Source organism: Convolutriloba macropyga, chromosome 3 (genome assembly GCF_964194025.1).
Source record: "Convolutriloba macropyga chromosome 3, txConMacr16.3, whole genome shotgun sequence".
Taxonomy (NCBI): domain Eukaryota; kingdom Metazoa; phylum Xenacoelomorpha; order Acoela; family Convolutidae; genus Convolutriloba; species Convolutriloba macropyga.
Genome location: NC_134470.1, coordinates 12,094,718 through 12,115,513, shown reverse-complemented (window position 1 = coordinate 12,115,513; position 20,796 = coordinate 12,094,718). Strand labels below are relative to the sequence as shown.

Here is a 20,796-nt window from a genome sequence, read left to right as displayed (position 1 = left end):
CAAAGCTGCATGCAACAGGTACCAAAATGTCTTTCAAACCCTTCAAAAACTGTTTCATTGTTCATTTCTTGCAATCGTCTCATTTTTAGCAGCAACGTTTTATTCTTGGCAAATTGGATATGACCATAAAAAAGCAAAATATGAAATTTGTCAATCTAGATTATTTCGCGTTCCAAAATGTCCCCTTAATTATTTCTGAACACTTGAAATCCCGCAAAATCCGACTGTCTAGGTCAAGATCCGATTAAAATTAAGACCTGATCGTTTGATCAGTCTCCGGAATACTGGCACTGATTGCACAGATTACTTCTTTCCTGTTACACTTTGTCATTCAATCCTCCTGTGTGCATGATCCTACTTTGGAAATCAAATACTTCGTCAAAATAGAAAATAGTTTGAATTCATTAGGCGGCATGATATCATTAAAGTCATTTATTAGTAATAACCACTATTTATTTCAACTAATATACTGGGTATATACGGGTTTATATATGATTTATTAACTTAAAGCAATAAGACGTCAGGAAATTGGCCAATATAGCCCAATTCAAATTTAGCGCTTTTCAGCCATGAAATTTTGTCGGCAAACTAATTAGATGAAAATTCACTTGACGATCGGATTATAGCCTTCTTTGGCATTTTTTTAATGAACTATACACTTTTGCACTTGAGCATGAAATGGAAATTAGCTCTGCTCGACCGTTTTCGAGTACAGTTGATTTGTTTTGGTGAATTTGCACTTGACTGATTCATGATTGACTAACAAAACGACAAATACAAACAAGACCTCAAACAATGTTTGGTCTTCTTTCTTTTAGTTTTACCGATTACATCTTTGATAACATTTTCTTGGCCAGCAAGTGATTTGCTAAAGGCAAATTAACAGCGTCAAAATTTACAAATCGATCTACATTCTTCTAAAATCCAAATTTACTAATATTCTAATCACTCTAGCTTGAAGTTCATTATAAAAGTTTTCCTGTCGTAAATGATCGTTCAGGGTCGCCCTAAGTGTACTCTCCCTGCTCTTTAATAGAAATCTCGGTTGGTTAACACAAGCGGCGCCACCAGAGTCCAACCGTAAAGAGCAGCACAGATCCAGGCGGAGCTGACCTTGACCCACATTGCAGCATGGCTTCGCTGGAACTGCGCCAGTTGGCCTACAAAATAATTCGATCTCATTCATTTAATCGTCTTGAAAGTCAAATACTTGATTATCAGATCTCAAAACATTATTGACCCCAAACATTAAGAATTGACGAACAACAGCCAGTCTTGTGCCCTAAAATAAGCACTTGTCGTGTTCAGAGGCTTCATTCATAAAATGAGAAATTCAGCTTGTATAATGGGTTTTGGGTTAGCGCAGGGAGATGTAAGATGAAGTCAGATAATATCCGATACGCTACTACTAATTTCTATTAATTTGTATCCGTTAGTAGAACAGTACTAGCAATATTGTTCAATAATACTAAAGATTTAATTCAAATATTGATCGAGTCAATCAATAGTCGTAGGACAGTTAAATTGGCACATGCAAAAAACTTTTGTCGCAATATAAGACTGGTGAAATAAGGTATTTTGAATAATGAACAAGACAAAGAGAACAACCAATTATGGTGAAATAAAGTGAACAAATATTAACTAGAAACATGCTCACCGGTCCTTTATTAAAAAACAATTGGGACACGTCCTTATTGTGACTGAATAATGAGGCGACAAAAATAAAAAACACGGACAGAAATTCACAAATAGTATAAGAATAGTGAAAGTCAAAAAAACAAAATCTATCAACTGGAGACATTAAATAGGTCTGTAAATGTCCCATTGGAAAGCCAATGGGACCTGTCTCTAATGGGACTAACCGTTGAGACAAAAAGAACAGCGAATAAGAGCAAAAAGACATAGCATGGAAGTCAGAAGCCATTCGCTGCTCATTGACCTTTCGTTGAAGCGCGTTTGAAAAAATTCAATCATTAAGCTGCTCACTCCGATTAAAATAACTGCTACAATTTGACTTCAATGACAACGAAAAGCCGACAAATGTGTGAAGAGATATTTCTCACGTGTGAGCCAACATTATCCAAAACGCAAAACTCAAGAACAGATAGCTGGACTGCAAACAGAAATCTTGCTTGACAGATAAGAGAACGGGAAAGATTAAGACCACTGAACAGACATGGGCTGTCAAGCAAAAATTAAAAATTAGAAAAACAATAATGTGTGGATCAAAACGCAATAGAAAAATCATAAATCTAAAAAAATTATGACCCTCTCGAGCTCAGCAAACACAGAAGTGATTAAAAAAAAATTGAGAACTTTTCAAATATTTCAAAATTTGACAAATAACTTGACAAATATTTCAAAATTCTTGAAGTTCAAAATTCAAAATATTATCTTTGTTCGAAAAATTTCCCCAACAACCCATCTACAAACTTTAAAAAGTTTTATTGACCCAAACCTTAATGACAAAAATTTTCAAGCACATTGGAATACGTAGCAAAAATAACTTAAATTTTTGTTGCCTAAGTCGGCATAAACAATAAAATTTAAAATGTAGATACATATCTGAAAGCATCTGATCCACAATAACTATAACTGAGCTTCAACAAAAATCAAGTTAATTGTGGCCTTACCTGTCTATCCCGTTTTGAATGCTCGAACTCACCGAAAAATGTGTGAACACATCTTGTAAAAACATAACAGAGCAACAATCCAATCCAATGCTCGAATTGTAAAAAGAAAAATCAGCCCCCGTTACAAGGGAATAGCCAATAATAGCTATCGCATGAACCGTAAACAAAAACCGACTAAGATCCGAAGAATTGCTTTCGAAAGACTGGCGAGGCAAACAATTTAGCGGGGCATTTAGCAGAGTACTGTTTTTTACTTTCACAAAAAATTTGCCCGATTTTGCATTTTGAGACCATTCCATGTTTGTTGTTATGAAACGTTTTCCAGCCAAGCGAGTTCGATTACAACTTTTGTATGACTTCCAATAATCTGTATATTTTAGCGCACCTCCACAGTTGAAACTTCTATTCAACGTTCTGTTCAACATAATTAGGTCAATTCTAACAAGTTAAAAACTAATCGGTAGCAAATTGTGCTGAAAACGCCTCATTGTATTGATCGTCAGAGAACGCTTTTTAATCACCACCCATTTGAGTGCACGTCTGTCAATTTTCCTCAACTAGCCGCAATTTCACAAATTCGAAAACCTACATAAAGGGAGTAAGTGCGAATGGACTAACATCACTTCTAAGTTTAATTTTGTTCCAAAATTGGTGGAATAAGGAGCAATTCTTTTCAAGAAAATTAGTTTCCATTGGGCCTTTGAGATTCGTTGATTAATATGATCTTAATAGTTCAATCTTAATGCGAGAACTAGTCTAAGGTGTGTCACATATGGTTGGAGTGGGATTTCAATCTTCTTTTTTCACTTCGAAACCAATTTATTGTGTCGAAGGCTTTTCAAATATCAAGATAAAAGTTATGAGCAGATTCTTTTGCGTTGAAGCATTGAAAAAAATTTTCTACACTTGAAGTATTTGTGTAACGCGAATGTTTTGGCCTAAAACCATGTTGTCGATAGCCCAGTTTTCATAATCTGTCCCGAAATTTTCTGAACAGTGGTTTCTCAAAAATTAAAGGTGCGCAATTGAGATGCTGGTCTGTATTTTTCAACACTAGGTCTCGATTCCCTATTGTACAATGGTTTAATAACTACTTTCTTCCAGTAGTCGGGAAACTTTTTACTGTCAACAATTTTATTGTAAACGTCGATAATCGGTACAATGGACTTCGAGAGCTTTCTCAGTAACTCGGGACATAAATGGTCACCAGAATCGATCCCGAATGACAAGATAAAAGGCAGGCCAGACCTTCGTTTTCACAAAAATGCATATCTTGTGGCCCGATTGATGAGAATGGAACCCAATGGGGATAGGGGCTACACCATCTATGTGTTTAATCTCCTAGTAAATCTGCATAGAGCTCATGTTATTAAATGAATTTAAGTAGACTATTTTATCCAGCTCCAGAGAACTTGACAAATTTTTTAACTCTTGAATACGAATGAAGTCAACTCGACGTTTTCTTCATGTAAAGAATGTGATGACATTGAGGCTTCTCTCCTATTTGTTTTTTGAGGAACATAAGTTGTACAACAAAATGAAATTTCCTTCGTACAAAGACAAATTTCAATCGCTTTCTTTATGTCTTCGGATGAGCGAACGAACTGACCATGTCTTTCCAGCATTTCAGGCATTTGGCGTTTCTGAAAGAAAAAAATAGAAAAAGCTGGCTGCACGTGAAAACTGGAGAAGGCTATTTAACAAAAATGCATATCTCGTGGCCCAGTTGATGCGAATGGAATCCAATGGGGATAGAGGCTACACGATTTAGGTTTTTAATTTTCTGGTAAATTTGCACAGAGCTCAAATAATTAAATGAATTTTGGTAGACCGTTTTATCCAACTCTCGAGAATCTGACAAGTTTTCTAATTCTTGAAAACGAATGAACTCGAGAGCAGTGTTGAGTTTTTCTTAATGTATAGAATGAAGGAAGTCTCTTAGCAGTGTTGAGTTGTTCTTCATGTATAGAATGTCATGACATACTTTGGGGCTTCTCCTCTGTTTGTTTTTTGAGGAACAGAAATTTTACAAGAAATTTCCTTGGTACAAAAGAGAATTTTCAAAAGTTTTCTTAAGGTCTTCAGATGAGCTCTCGAAAGTTTCTGCATTTCAGGAATTTGGCGTTTCTGAAACAAAAAATAGACATTGCTGGCAGCATGGGAAGACTGAGAAGGCTATTTCTGTGTTGATTATTTGATGATCTGAAAAACAAGAATGAATTGATGCAAGAAAGCAGTTTCTTTTGTTTTTTGTCTTGTATAAGAAAACAAAACCCATACCTTCTACGAGTTTCAAAAAAAGATTTCTCCTAGGAGTTGTCATCACTCAAAAGGCTCCAATCTACTCCGGTCAAACTTATGTTACCCGGTGTAACTTGTGCTGAACAGATTTCCTTTGGATAAGTGTCAGACGTTGAAGTAACTAAACGATAGGGCGTGTTTTGGTGGACTACACATTTACAAAAATTTGCTCGTTTGAGGTTAGAAATCATAACGAGCGTTAAAAAAATCTACATGAGTGGAGCTGTTTATGAATTCACTGCAAAGGTTCCTTTCAGTTGTCATTTCTCAGAGGCTACACGACCTAAGGGGCTTTTAAAAGTTTGAATCCCTCAGTCACCCTCCCCCCTTCGGTGAATTCCAGCAGTTCGATCCTTCTGAGCAATTACTGTGTAACAGTTCGAAACAAAACTTGAAAACTTGAATATTTTCAACGCTTGAATCGAACAAGTTTCGTTCACAAACAGCAGCGAGGATTTTTAACTGACAATATACATTATTTTCTTGAGTAAATTAAAGAGATTAACAATTCAACGAAATTTTAAGAACTGATAGTCAAGAAGGTTGGGCAATTATTTCCGACTCGGGACTCACGACCTCTAAAGGAAAAACTATGATTTTCATACCCAAAGTATTTTCTGCTGATAAGGAATTTTCTCCGTTCCTGTAATCTTCCGCGAGGGGATTCTTTTCTCAACAATTTCTGATCCTTTCATTTTTGCAACAGGCAAAATTTTTCTCAAAGACCAAGCATTTTCATCTGAACAAAAATGGGTCTATTCCTCCCGTCACGGGTTTACGCAGTCCGAAGCAATGGCCATCAGAAAATTGGGTAATCCCATATTACGTTTAAATATTTCGGCTACTTGTCTTGACGTTATTCAATTCCTCAAATTTCGGTTACATTTCCCGAGCATCCGAAATTTCAAAAATGATTCTGTCGCTCGAATTGCTTTGCGATTGTTGAATATTTTGATATTAAGGTTGATTGATGGTCTTGCTTCATGGTGTTCTTCACTGCGTTTCTAATTTCCTTGATTTCATTTCGCAGCTCCTCAGTGTTGCTAATGCATGAATTTTCCTTGGTCTGATCAATGTTACTTCTAATCTGTTCTCTTTTTGAACTGTTCTCTTTTTGAATCAGTGCATTTATTTGAACATTTTTTGATAGCAAATCAATATCGGCTTTTGTGACATGACGCTGAGTTTATTTCACAATTTTCCCACACCCAGCTACCTTTGATTTCTCCCAAAACTGCCAGTATACTATTTGGTAAGTTAGCACAAGAATCATGGAATGCGAATCAAAACTTTTGCATGTCGAGCATTGCAAAACAACTGTCGCAATTTGTTTTAGCGATGAAGGGTAGGGTTGCAAGGGCTAGATGATAGGGGGTCCAAATCGACAAAAGGTGAATGAGGGTGGACAATAGGAGTGTTGAGGGGGAGGGGCTGATGGCTGGGGGGTAACTGAGGGAGTCAAACTTTTAAGATTAAGAACTGCCCTTCACACCAGGAGATTGTCTACTCAAAACAGTTTTGGATAGTAAGGCTTAAGCTCTTAAAGCACTTAATGCCCTCCGAGCGTTACCTGCTTATCCCGTTTTCAAGGACGAGAAGTCAAATAGTTCAGACGAAAAATCGGTCAAGCGAAAAATCGCATGAGAAAAGACCACAGGACTAAAATAATTGCTACAACTTTCGTTTGAGAGCAATTAACCACGAACTTTGTTTGAGTGCAATTAATCAGAGCAAAATGCTTATATTTGAGCGGGTATTGTACTTTATGACCGTTCGGTTCTACGGCGTCCTCCTTCAAAAATGGTTTCACGCCGCCTGCCCGCCTCGTATCTTACCCTTAATATCTCATGTATGTCGAAAGGAATTTCTAATACACATTCAAAATCTGGCACCATACGGAGCCGTTTCATTTTTATTAATGCTTCACAAACTGCCAATGTTTGTTGTTCATGGCCCTTAATAGCTAATTCGCTGCCTCTTTTCATAGGAAAATTTGTTCAAAAAGGAAAAGGAAACAGATGCGTGACAGGTTCCAGCTGCAGTGTAGCCGAGTTAGGTTAAGAATCGTGCCTACCTTTAGGGTCTAGCCAATTTGTGAGACACATCATAATGTAGAGAGATGCACAAGTCAACACTAGGTGGAACAGGGAGTAGTTATAGGCCACGCCCTCCTCCTCATCGTCATACACCTTCTGTCCCTTTCTGCCCCCTCCCTCCTCGTCATCTGATGCATTGCCAGCGGAGCCCACATCATTCATGGCCACGAAGCCTTCCTCCTAATTAAACGGCAGTTTAACTCCATAGAAAACTGAAAAATCATTGACAAGATGCATATAAACTGTTAATATGGAACGGTTTTATGTCTTCACCCACTCGCAAGTATGTCCTCTTAACGGATGTTAATTCTCAACAGCGTGGAGTTGACTTCGTCAATGTGTGGCGGCAAGTTTAGAAAATTACAACAAATACAGAAATAAATTAAAAAGGAAAAAACTTAGATTCACTATTTAAAATGCTTTCTAATTCGATTTTTTCATTGGCATTAGAAATAGGACAGAAAGAAAGAAAAAATTACTTTAACTGCATTCTTTTTTCGCTGAAAATAGAGCCACTTGTGATCTGATCTAAACGTTTGACAACATCCAGCAAATTGCTTAATAATAGCCACAAAAGAGACCGCGGAGATCTAGAAACTACCTAGAAAAGAGCCACGTGACCCGTACTATATTGACTTTCAGTTAGAGATTGTATGAACGTTTAAAACAGCATGAATAAACGCAGAAGTCATTCTTTGAGTGAGGTAAATCATTAATGATCAAAATACTAATCACCCAATAGCCGTAAACACCACATACACGGAACAAATGACGTTGCGAATAAAATTAATTGCTGACCATTAAAGTCAGAGCGTGAGCAAGAGTAGCAGACGACAAACCAAAAAATTATAACAGGGCGTCCTGAACTGCAACGCAAAGGAATGATCAGCAGACTTAATACCCCACGATTCATTGATACTCAAGAAAAAATATCTGAGAATCAGATTACGGAGACAACGGATCAAAGTTTTTAAATAAAAAAAAAACACATTTTCTAAGTTGTGATGTTTTGTTGAAAATTTTGGCGTTGAGTTGTCAAAACCATGTTATGTCTTAACAACTCCTTTTAACATCACAATTTGTCAAAAAACAGCGACAAATTGGCCAAAATTTGAGAAACTGGTCTTTCACCCTCGTTTTCTAGCCTTGGACTTCTAGCTCGCCAATTTGATCTCTTAGAACCGGAACCCACTCTCTAAGCAAGCTTAAATTCTCCTCAACTGCGAATTCTCCTCTACTAAATACATGTAGACACCCTCGAAATTGGAAACATAGCCGGCAGATTGTCGGAAAATAGCCGCGATAGACGCTTGTGGCCTACCATGAATTGAAACAACTAAAGAAATAAGATTGACAGATCGACCACCAGCTTTTTAATAGGCCACTAGACTTTTTGGGTTAGATTCGGACTGTCATTTTTATGACACATTTGCTCTACAAGAAAAAGCCCTACTGGAGCTTTTTCAAAATTAATATTCGATATTGAAATTCCAGACTCTATCACTCAGGAATTAGGGCATATAAGATTGGCACTACTTAGATGCACACTATTGACCTTTAATTAGTAAATGTTCATAAAATTTGAAGTTCCATAAGTGAGTTCAGAAGTCAATTTTTTGAGTGAGGTAAGTCACGCAATTGACCTAAAAGCTGAAATGAGGTCACGAACACAAATTTTAAGTTCAAAGCAGAAGTCACGGAAGTCATTGAAAAAATCAATTCCAAGAAGTCGGGGTAAGACGAAAGAAACACTCTGTCAGACGAAAAAAATTTTAGACGAAGTAAAAAACAGCAGGACAAGTCCTGACGCACAACTCAAAAAATTTTCATTGACTAAACAAAAAACTAGACCTAGAACGGACTATGAGTAAATTCGGAAAACCATTTCTAAAAAATCAGATCAAAAACAGAAAATCAATGCTGCTAGCGAGAACAAAAAACCACTAGCGAGAAATGCAAATTTGATATTAACAAAAAACTCGGCCTAGAATGAACTATGAATTGATTGAGAAAACCATTTAGAAAAAAATCCGATCCAAAAATTGAAAAAAACAGTAAAACCCAAAGTGAAATTGCCGCATGTAAACAAATACCACTAGCGAGAAAGCGGATTTTTGTTCAAGCACCGTTTTCTCACTCGACTTTAAAATTTCACGCCGAAAAACCACTCGCTTTTTCGCTCCACTTCCTGTTTCGGCGTGACCAAAATCACTACTCCAATTTGACTTCAAATGTGTGAACAGATCTGAAAAAAAAAGACAGCGCCCCAATACAATTCAAAATTCTTTGAATTGTAATAAAAAAATTAGGAGCGCAATAATAGCCGCATGGAATTGCTGACGCGGCTATTAATAAAAATAGAAAAATGACTAAGTAATGTTAACTTTTAATGATAATTTCTTTGCACTTTGTAAAATTCAGTGCAATTGACTTAAAACTTCTCCTAACCAGGATCCAAATAAATACTGAAATTTTATTGAGAGCAAAAAAAATGTGGGAGTTACCTCTGGGGCAGCACTGACTCCCACTTTTCCAGCTGTGGACACACTACTGTACATGACCAGACACACCCACACAACTATGCCCACGATACTGGCACTGTCCAGGGACGCACCAGACTGGTCTTGCTCCTGGCTGTGGTTCTCATGTCCAGTCAATATCTCACTCAGTTGAGGGTTGCAGCCGACTTTAGTAGAGGATGTCATGGCAGACCAGGTGAGGAACATTATGTAGATTGACACAACTGAGGACTGAAAATGGAGAAAACAATTTAATTGTCGGATATATAAATTAATCATCATTTTCATAAACTGTGAGAACCATAATAAGAGCCATGACTCAACTTCAAGCTGGTACACGAAACGCTTAAATTTAAGAAGAAACAGAACTAACATCTCAGCTATAGTTGTACCTCGGACACACAAATTGAATTTGTATCAGTAAATGAATGTTCTAGAACAATACGCACTCTTCGGGAAAATATCAGTTTTAAACATTGTATTAACTCGAGACGGATTCTTTTTGTTTCCCAACCAAGAAGGAAGCATGAGTGATTATGTGGTTACTTTATAACTCGTTTGAATATCCAATAAAAGTAAAGTAACAGAAATTAAAGTTACCTGAAGAAGTCCACTGCTAGGATTAGCCTCTTGTATCTTGGGCAGAACTGATATCACAGAGAGAACTACGCAGAGGATGAGGTTCGTTGAGATAAAGAACTTGTTCAGACCACATCCATCGCTGCCGTAGTAGACAAACATCAGAACAACAGCTGTGATACACACGAGGAAAATGAAGATTGTCGCTGAGAGAAGTATTGTAAACCACTTCCCGCACACCTAGGAAGAACGAAGTTTCACAGGATGGAGGTAGAATTTTCAAGAAGAAACCTTTTTCAATTACGTTCTATTTTCTTTTTTTTTTGGGGGGGGGGGTAAAAACACACGTTGCCACAACAACTGGGACCGAAACTGCTGATTAATTTCTCTTGAACGAAGTTTGAAGCATTTATTGTAAATGTGTCGGTCGTTTTTTATGCGAAATTTTTGCTTGCCGTTTTGACTTTTCGAGTGAATTCGCCCTTGGCTTTTTTGTTTTGCGTGATCTAAATTTCTTTCTCATTCACTTATGTTAGTTGCTAACTCAAGTGGCTGTAGTTCAATACCAAAGTGAAATTGGTTTTTTTATTTTAAATCTTATTAGTTGTTATAGTGGTATATAATAAAAACTAGCAGGCTGCGATAGTGCACTAGTTGTTCGAGAGAAATTCTCCCGACGTTAGTTGGTTATATTCTGCACTTTTTTTGTTCATGTCAACTTTTTGGCGTTGTTTTTTTTAATCTGTAACCCTGATTTTTACTGCCAAAAATGTCAACCCTCATACCTCTCCATCCTCCTCCATTTTGGCGACCCACTTCTCATTCCACGAGTAGGCGAAGTCAATGAGGAACACCAGCTGAAGCAGGATGAATGCGAACCCACCGGCCAGTCCAAAGTACATCCACACCGAGTCAAAATCACCCTCTGGGATGAAAAATGCACCCACGCCTAAACAAATTGTTCACAATTCCAACTAATGTTCATTCCAAATTAATACAAAAAAAAAGAACATTGTTAATTTCCTCTGGTACACATAAGTATAAAAAGCAAATGGTAAAAGAGGCAATGTAAAGTTAAGAATATAACATTATGTAAAATTATAAAATCATTAAATTACTTAACTAAAAATTTGACCTTACATTATTAAAAAATGGCCTAAAATGCGAACATAAAATGTTCTCACAATTTTATATGTACATCGTGAAGATTAAAAATTAAAATTAAAATCTAATGCTCTCAATATCATCTTTAATATCAGTTACTTTTGGGTCCTTCAAAAATTCTTTCCAAAAATATTCTTTCAGTTGTTTTTTTAAGGAAGCTTTCGATGTTGTTTTCAGTCTAATATTAGAAGGCAGACTATTATAAATTGGAATGGCTTGTGCAATAAAAGAATCAGTTAAAAACTTATTGTTCTTTCTTATATCGAAAGTTATATTTTTTGACCTGTCATGTTGTTTTATTCTCATGGTAGAGAGAGGTTCAATTTTATACGCTGGAAGATCGTTGCTGAGTAAGCGAATAGCCATTGGTTATATTCTGCACTTTTTTTGTTCATGTCAACTTTTTGGCGTTGTTTTTTGCTACCTCAGTTGTTTTTTCATGTCAACTTTGATTTTTACTGTTTTTTTCATTTTTAGATCGGATTTTTTTTCGGTGTGGACTCGGTGTGGATGTACTTTGGACTGGCCGGTGGGTTCGCATTCATCCTGCTTCAGCTGGTGTTCCTCATTGACTTCGCCTACTCGTGGAATGAGAATACTGTGCCATTGCCATGAATACTGTGCCATTGCTACCTCCTATCTTTTTGTCAAGATTTTTAAACAGTTTTTGGTGTAGAAACTACCAAATATCAACTGACCAGGGGCAATGGTTAAAAAAGAGGCAATGGTTGCGAAAGTCCAGAAAGGCTGTCCAAGGCAACGTAATTCTGACTGAATCTACATAGGCGGCAGAATGCCCGAAAAAGCATAAAAAACCGGATAAAAATAAGATAAAAAACAGCAAACAACTAGCGAGAAAGGGAAATTTGGCTCAAAAAAATGGGAAAACCAATTAGAAAAAAAATCCGATCTAAAAATGAAAAAAACAGTAAAAATCAAAGTGAAATTGCCGCATGTGAACAAAAAATCACCAGCAAGAAAGCGAATTTTTGTTCAAACACCGTTTTCTCACTCTACTTTAAAATTAAAGCGAGAAAAAATCACGCCGCAAAACCACTCCCTTTTTCGCTCCACTTCCCGTTTCGGCGTTACCAAAATCACTACTCCAATTTGACTTCAAAAATCATGAAAATGTGTGAACAGATCTTAAAGACAGCGCCACAATACAATTCAAATTCTTTGAATTGAAAAAACCGAGGACATGGCACTATAGCTCGGCTCAGTCTACAGCCTCGCAGCTATCAAATAAACAGAAAAATAAGCGAAAAGAACAAAAGAATCAGTTTACATATGGCGCACGGACTTTACATAATTTTACAACGACTCCGCCTATTTAAAAATTGATAAACTTAACAGCCCTTAGAGTTGCGAAAACCTACGATGAGATTGTTTTGCGTCTACGAAAAATCATAATCAGAGCAAAATCCTTATATTTGATCGGCCGAGCAATCTGACCGCTCTAAATTAAAGTATAACAAACCTAAGAAATGGCGAAATAAATTAGTGCGTCGGCCCTTGATTATCTATTGTGTGCGTTTGGATCTGAATGTTCTCTCCGTTGCCGCAACCTCCTGAAGGTGGTAGCCTCGGATATACATACCTTGGTTACGCTACTTTGCAATCCTATTTTAACAAAAAGTATCGCGTTTAAAATCAGAGAGCTGGAGATACTCGCCTTCAATTGTCATCTTATGGCATTCTATTCTAAGGCCGCTCCGTTATAGCCGCGCCCTCCTTCAATAATGGTTTCACACCGCCTACCTGCCCCGTATCAGTCCCTTTGTGATATATCCCGAAGACACTTAAGAGTTTTAAGTTTCAAATTTCTATATCAATAAAATTTTCTTACCTGATATTGGCGAAGTAAATTTATTGAATGAAGACCACTGATTTGAACCAAATCGTTGCTTCAAACTTCTTCATACCACAAGTTTATCATTGTACATAAACCAAAAAAATGAGCGATTAATTCGACCTTTCTCCCATTAGTGCTGACCATAAACGAACTCGATTATCCTCCCTGTAGATAACAATGACTTTTTCTCAGGTTGAGAGAACTGTGTTAAATGCAAAAAACTGCACTATATACGACAAGGGGAAAAACTGCACTATATACGGCAAGGGGAAAAACGGCACTATATACGGCAAGGGTGGCAAAGTAGCGTAACCAAGGTATGTATATCTGTGGCTACCACCTTCAGGAGGTTGCGGCAACGGAGAGAACAACCAGATCCAAACGCACAAAATAGATAGTCAAGGGACGACGCACTAACGCACTCCGCCTACCTGCTTCGTATCCGTCCCTTTGTGATATATCCCGAAGATACTTAGTTTAAGTTAAAAATTCGATATAAACGAATATTTCTCACCTGATGTTGGTGAAGTAAATTTATTGAATAAAGGCTACTAATAATCGAATCGTTGCTTCAAATTTGTTCATACCACAAGTTTATCAATGTACAAAAACCATAAACTTGAGCGATTAATTCGACCTTGCCACCATTAGTGATGACCATAAACGAACTTGATTATCCTCCCTGTAGATAACAATAACTTGTTCTCAGGTTGGGAGAACTGTGTTAAATGCAAAAAACTGCACAATATGCGGCAAGGGGAAAAACTTGTTCAAACTTCAGATGTAAATTAACCATTAGCAGTTCATCTATATCTAGAAGGTTCTGCAAACTTTCATACTGATAGCGATTATAAATACCTGTGAATTTTTCGAGTGAGGTAATTCACGCAGTTGACATAAAAGCAGAACAAATGACGACACGCACACAAATTTTGCATTAGAATTTACTAAAATTAAAAAGTCAATGGTCGCAAAAATCAACGACGATTTTAAAATGCATAGCAGGACAAGTCCTGACGTACAATTCAAAGAATTTTCATTGAATAAACAAAAGACCAGATCTAGAACGGACTATCAGTGAATTGGGAAAACCATAAAAAATTCAGGTAAAAAAACAGCTAAAAACTAGCGAAAACGGGAAATTTGTTTCAAACAAAAGAAATTCGGCATAGATCGAACTATGTATGGATTGGAAAAACCATTGAGAAAAAAATCCGACCTAAAAAAATCGAAAAAAAAAATAGTAAAAAATCAAAGTGAAATTGCTGCATGTGAACAAAAATCACTATCGAGAACGCGAATTTTTGTTCAAACACTGTTTTCTCACTCTACTTTAAATTCAGAGCGAAAAAATTTTACGCCGAAAAACTGTCCAAAATCACTACTCCAATTTGACTTCAAAAATCATGAAAATGTGAACAGATCTTGCACCAATACAATTCAAATTCTTTGAATGGTAAAAACCACGATTTCCCCAATAATAGCCGCTATCGCTTCGCGGCTATTAAAAATATATGGAAGATTAAATGAGCCTTTATGCTGAATACGCACCGAATGCAGCAATAACGAGTGCTTTGACAGCCCAGAATCCGTTCTGGAGAGCAGCTCGCTTGTCTTTGCTGTTCTTCACTCCAATCATGAGAATTGCCATAAGAACGAAGAAACAACACATTGCAAACATCACTCTGTACACCATGAAGTAGCCCAGGTGTTTCTACAGTAAAAAAAATCAACTCACAGACAGTAGAACATTTACCAATTTATAAATGGAAAATTTTCATGCTTAATCAGTTTCGTTTTTGTCATATATGGGAGAAATTCAATTCATTTATTCATTCATTCATTCATTCATTCATTCATTCATGGAAACTCGTTTTGCTACATTTAAATATATGTTTCCTATGACAAACAGTTTTTGGGTCAAATTTTCACTTTTTTTGTGCAAAGTATATATTTCGGTTAATCCAAAACACTCAATGAAGTAAGATTCCTCCGAAAAAGCAGCTCGTAATTCTTTCACTACTTCTTATTTCTCAGTATAAGTTGACCGATATCAAATGTGAAAGAATGTCTTAGGCGTTCATTCATCGACAAACAATTGTTTGAGCATCTGCAAATTTTGTCCAAAGTTTTCACTGCTGCTAAGATTTCAAACAAACATTAGATGAGCGATAATGATGAAGTTAATAAACGTACCTCGCATATACTTTTGCTCGCAAACTGTTCGCACACAGGTCCAATTTTGGCAAACTCCTCTCTCACAAGTGAGCTCATTGAAATGAGGGACACGATGGTCGCTAGTACTAGAACTAGCCCATATGCAATTCTCGATGCAGTTGAGTTTCTACATGAAGGACAAGCAGCGCAGCAGAGGGAACAAGCCGAACTAGATACGCAGCATGCCAATGACGATGCAATTCCTCCCACACACATTTCTTGTTTTTATCAGAACAAAATTATTCAATTTTACAACTTGGTCTGAAATAGAAAGCGCTACATAAAACAGTTGACTATGAATTTTGATAACACATCACAATCAAAACAATTCTCTTCAGTCATTAATTCTCTTGTTTGCAAATTCAAACTTGTTCAAGCCATTGTTGTCAAGCTTTCAGTTCTTACTTAACAATACAACAATTAGACTGGCGGCTTAATTTGCTTTACAAAAGTAAGTCTGCTAGTATAGCCCCCCAATCTCCATCTAGTTTCATCCAGAAGTACTAAATTCATTCTTAAATCACCCAATGTTTGACTTTGATGTACCCATGATATATTGAGGAATTTCACGCTTCAAACATCGATTCGTCTGATAATTGAGCGAATATTTCTCTCTCCGGAGAGATATCTTGTTACACAATGCTCAATAAAATAGAGCGAACAACTGTACAACATGAATGACTTGGTGCTATAATTAGGACCAATCAGAAATTTAAACCCTATTGAAATTAGTCTTCGTAAGCGAGACCTCAATCGAGCAGCATACACCGTTAGTGCTTTGGAGTATGGCGGCTTTCAACACTTTAAAATTACAAAAACTTGTTCCAGGTTATTTAATAAAGCAGGCACGTTGTAGAAGAAATGTCAATTCTTCCAAGGAAGAAAAACAAAAGTCTCGACCTTGTTTGGGGCCATAACTTCACAATTGAACATATGACAGGAGATAATATCTAGATAAAGACCACTTAGACAGCTTCATCAAGCTACATTAAAAATTAAAATTGATGCTTCTTCTAGATAGTATCTGCTGTATTAAATTAACCTGGAACAAATTTTGCTATTTTAATTGTGATCGATCCATGAGAGAGCCAGAAAAACTATTAAAAATACTCATCAAAAACTGAATTGTTGAATTGTTAACGATTTTCAAAAATATTTAAGACGTAACCATTCGAAAACGTAAATAGCAAAAGTACTCCTGATACAGGTGACTGTTCTACTCTGCAAGGGCTTTCTAATGATAACACTAATGTCTTTCACTGTTGAACAATTAAGGGGTCAGAAACGACGGAACAAAAAACAAAGCTAGGCTAGTATATAGTTCCTTGCCTCATTACATGAGGTGGGAATAAAATTACTAAAATGTCCCCTTTAAATTAAATGAAATGTCGTTTTATATATGTATCAAATACCAAAGCAAAAAAAGGGAGAACACTATTGGATGCACATGCGATCCTTTTTAGGTATCTCATCTATTGCTGGAAGAATTGGATTTATCCGGGGTCTCAACATTCAACCAGCGCCAACAAAAAAGTATTCAAGCGCAGCCGGTAAGGAGAAAAGAACAGAGAGTGGATCAACTATAATAAGTCTTTTATAAATTGCTTCAAATTGACACGACGGACGTTGGGGCTTTCAATTGTAGCTTCCTTGCTTCCAGGGTGGAGACTTCGACGAAAGGCGCATTGGAGGGGCGTCAATAGACTCATAATGAGCATGATCAAAATCGCAGTTTAAAAATTATTCCTGAAAGCGTACAAATATTCCAGGCCAGAGCAAACTCTTTCTGACGCTCTTTGAAACTCGGGACAATGTTTTTAAAATCACCTACACATAGAAACTTGACTCCTCTCAATCTACAGGGGGGTGGCAACTTAATGTAATTGGGGTGTAGCTTAGAAATTATTATGGTTGGACAAACTGCCCCCGCAGGGTTCGCGCCCCTGACCTCCACGATGCTAGTCTGACAATTTGAACACTTAACTGTAGCGGCTTTGATACTACATTGCTAATAATCGCATATTTTGGCAACAAACTCCGAAACGAGCAGTTGACAGCAAAAAATAATTAAAGACAAAAGCGCAATGTTCAGAGAACAAATTTTTCATGAGAAAGACACATATTTACAATAATTATTCCAAACTTCGTAAGAGAGCACTTACAAACAAACATAGCTGGCAGATTGCCAGAAAATAGCCGCAACAGATTCGTAGATCTGCAGTCTAAAAAAACAGCAAAAAAGACAGACCAAAAAATTCGTCTCTTAATTGAAGGCTGATAGGTTATATTTTGATATAAAATTTGTATAAGTTATTGCTGCCTCTATTAGCTGCTCTCAGATAACCTTCATTTAGAGTGACACACACCCATTTGACCTTATCTCTTTGAATTAAAGTAAACCAAAGTCAATTTCAAAGAGAGGAAGTTATTTTTGAGAGTGAGGTAAGTCAAGTGTGACCAAAAACTTAATCGCACGAATGAACAAAAGAACTCGCTCCATTAAGAGCGAAAAACGACGTCACGCATGCAGTTCAGTTGAAATTGCATGAACGAATGAGCAAAAGTGGCTGTGACGTGATCTGGTCGTAACAAAAATCTTGACGAATTAAAAAACGTAGCAGGACAAGTCCTGACGTACAATTCAAAGAATTTTCACTGACTAAACAAAAAACTAGACATAGAACGGACTATGAGGACTTGGAAAAACCATTTCTAAAAAATCAGATAAAAAATTTAAAAAAAAACCAAAAACAAAAAACTAGGTCTAGAATGAACTATGAATGGATTGGGAAAACCTTTTAGAAAAAATCAAAGCGAAATTGCCGCATGTGAACAAAAAACCACTACGGAGAAAGCGAATTTTTGTTCAAACACCGTTTTCTCACTCTACTTTAAAATTAGAGCAAAAAAATTTCACGCCGCAAAACCACTCGCTTTTTTGCTCCACTTCCTGTTTCGGCGTGACCAAATTCACTACTCCAATGAAAATGTGTGAACAGATCTTAAAAAAAGACAGCGCCCCAATACAATTCAAATTCTTTGAATTGTAAAAAACCATGAGAAGGCCAATAATAGCCCCAACTATCGCTGTGCGGCTATTAATAAAAAAATGCAAAACAGCTTTATGAAGAACAGCTCTCTTTCTTGATGCGACAATTGCTTGGATTTGAAAATACATTGTAACAACAAATTACATTAACAGCAGAATCGAAAACATATTTTTTGACAGTTTTTAACTCCGTCCAAAGCCATCCGCTGACGCAGTGATTGTAAAAATTTCGCTCACGAATTTATTTCAATGCAAAATGCAACGCATTGCAATGCAACTTTTTCAGGGCATACGAGGTTTGGGCCGCTTTTGATAATTTAAGTTCAAAAGGCGAAATGACGCTGGATCAATAGATGGCAAAGTGATTATTATTTTTATTCTATCGATATACCTCGTAAAAAAAGATATGCCTCGGCTCTTTAATTGTGCATAAATCATAATGCAATTAAGCTGAGAGCAGCATGAACTGAGGAAACAAGACATGCAACAGCTACCTCAGAACCCTTCGCAATAATTCGAAGTCCAGTTCTTCCAGGAGTTGCTATTTGAAGCTTTTATCACCTTCAACCTTTTAAGACACCTTTTGAGGTTAGAACACGAACTGAATTAAGTAATTTTGTATTTTAAACAGATATTCAATACTCAATAAATCGAATAATACAGCGAAACAATGAACAGAATAAGCGTAATAATAATAATAGAAAACAAAAATGATACTCTAACAGATGATAAAACAGCAGTAGTTGTACAGAGAGAAAGTTTGATTTATTTCATAAATACGGCACTTACTAGATTTTTAATAGATTAACACAGAGGGGGTTGAAATTAGAAACAGGAGGGGCAAATTAATTCTAGAAATTTCTAAGACACAGAAGGTAATTATTCTAAAGCAACAAACGTGATAATGGGCGAATGTTTTGTCAAAAAGGATACTAGTAGTATTACTTTTATTATCAGTTTATCAACATCATCGGCTGATTGAAATCCATGATCATGGCAATCTAGAAAAAAAAGCAAGAAATCATTCCGATTTTGAAAAGCAGCAGCATAATTTGTCCTCACACTAAAACATGGGTAATTTGCTGAGTTGACTTAACAAGCGTACCTGAACTAAAAAATCGCAATAGCCCATACTGATATCCGAACCATATTGATGCACCTTAACCTCCCCCAAACCTGTAAAAAAAACTGCATAATTGGGACGTTGAAAAGGGGGTTGAACCTTAACAGCATCTTTTCAAATTACCCGAAATGGCATATAGATTCAGAAAGCACCGGAACATTCCAGTCAAAACTCCTCCAGATTTTTTTCCACCCGAACCCATACACAATTTTCGGGAGCAAAAACATTCTGTGCAAAAACTAGAAAATTATTTTATCGAGCGAATATCTTATCAAGCAATCTTGTCAACTCAACCAAGCTTAATACGATTTTTCTAGTTTTGACTGGCACACAAGATCTCAAGCACCAATGCAAATTAATTGTGATCCAATCGAATAAATTCACATCTACATAGTTATAGTTATTTAGCAATAGTTGTGATTTACACCCAGTAGGATGAAATAAAAATCAGCACCTTAATACTGTTGTGGTATTTACTAGCATCAGTAATAATAATATTTCTATTCTGAATAGTTAACAAACAGTCAATCCAACGACAGGTTCTAGGGACACTATTTCAACTCGAACCCGGGTGCGGCGTTAACACGAGCTTAATCCATCTTTTTTTTTACTGCGCGGAGTACACTGTTTGCTCCGCCCTTTAAATTCGGTTAATCATTCGCCTTGTGCAATAAGGTTGTTGTGTTGGGTACAGATTATGTAACTTGTAAATTGCGATTATGTAATAGCTGCGAGCTGATTGCGTAATGACGCATATCAACAGGCCTTCCAGATCATTTGCAATGATATCTCTCGCCTCCCTATTCCGTCTCTTCTCTAGCTATTCACAGAGGGTGGCTGTCAGATAGACTGCCTCTGTGACTCCCCCCACTAGTCGAGTGCCTGGGAGACACCCCTCCAGTGCTCCGTCGATATGTGCCACTAATTCCCCCACACAGGCCCGCAGCTGAATTAGAGGGTGGAGTGCTAGTGCTAAAACGCCATTATTCACATCCAAACTGGCCATCAAAACACTTCACATTAGGCAAATACTTTATTAACGATGCCGCACTTTTGTCCCTAGGCTTTAACACAAACACGCCAGAAAAGCAATGATCGATAATTGCTATTATGTTCAATACCTCCGCTCTTGCCAATCGTGGCAAAATTTCACAGCACTAGGATAAACCCTTTACACAGATTCAGTTGCAACTGAAGACGCCACGGTTCAATCAGAAATGTTTGTGTTATCAATAAAAACACTGAATTTATTCTTCCTTA

The 20,796-nt window shown here is 36.8% G+C and overlaps 3 protein-coding genes across 3 annotated transcripts in view; all 3 read right to left on the bottom strand.

The window, feature by feature from the left end:
* Positions 1 to 20,796, bottom strand: part of LOC142335945 (mediator of RNA polymerase II transcription subunit 13-like) — a 177,974-nt gene that overhangs the window by 110,476 nt on the left and 46,702 nt on the right. The window lies entirely within an intron of this gene.
* Positions 1,030 to 15,580, bottom strand: LOC142336532 (serine incorporator 3-like). Its single transcript, XM_075385440.1, has 7 exons — positions 15,344 to 15,580; positions 14,699 to 14,861; positions 10,914 to 11,077; positions 10,150 to 10,368; positions 9,535 to 9,780; positions 7,009 to 7,210; positions 1,030 to 1,160 (listed from the first exon to the last, which is right to left on the bottom strand). Exons 1-7 carry the CDS (start codon positions 15,578 to 15,580, stop codon positions 1,030 to 1,032), a joined length of 1,362 nt encoding a protein of 453 aa, XP_075241555.1.
* LOC142335949 (uncharacterized) overlaps positions 19,831 to 20,796 on the bottom strand; it is a 30,006-nt gene continuing 29,040 nt past the window's right edge. Inside the window, exon 10 of the mRNA XM_075384362.1 lies at positions 19,831 to 20,508. Coding sequence (XP_075240477.1) covers positions 20,361 to 20,508 — 148 coding nt within the window. The 3' untranslated portion in view covers positions 19,831 to 20,360. The remainder of the gene's footprint in view (positions 20,509 to 20,796) is intronic.

Excerpts from the sequence above, each read along its gene's own strand:
- LOC142336532 (XM_075385440.1), bottom strand. The coding sequence starts at position 15,580 with ATGTGTGTGGGAGGAATTGCATCGTCATTGGCATGCTGCGTATCTAGT. Across the intron at positions 14,862-15,343 it reads CGAGCAAAAGTATATGCGAG|AAACACCTGGGCTACTTCAT; the intron begins GTACGTTTATTA and ends TTTTTACTGTAG. Across the intron at positions 10,369-10,913 it reads AAATGGAGGAGGATGGAGAG|GTGTGCGGGAAGTGGTTTAC; the intron begins GTATGAGGGTTG and ends CGTTCTTCCTAG.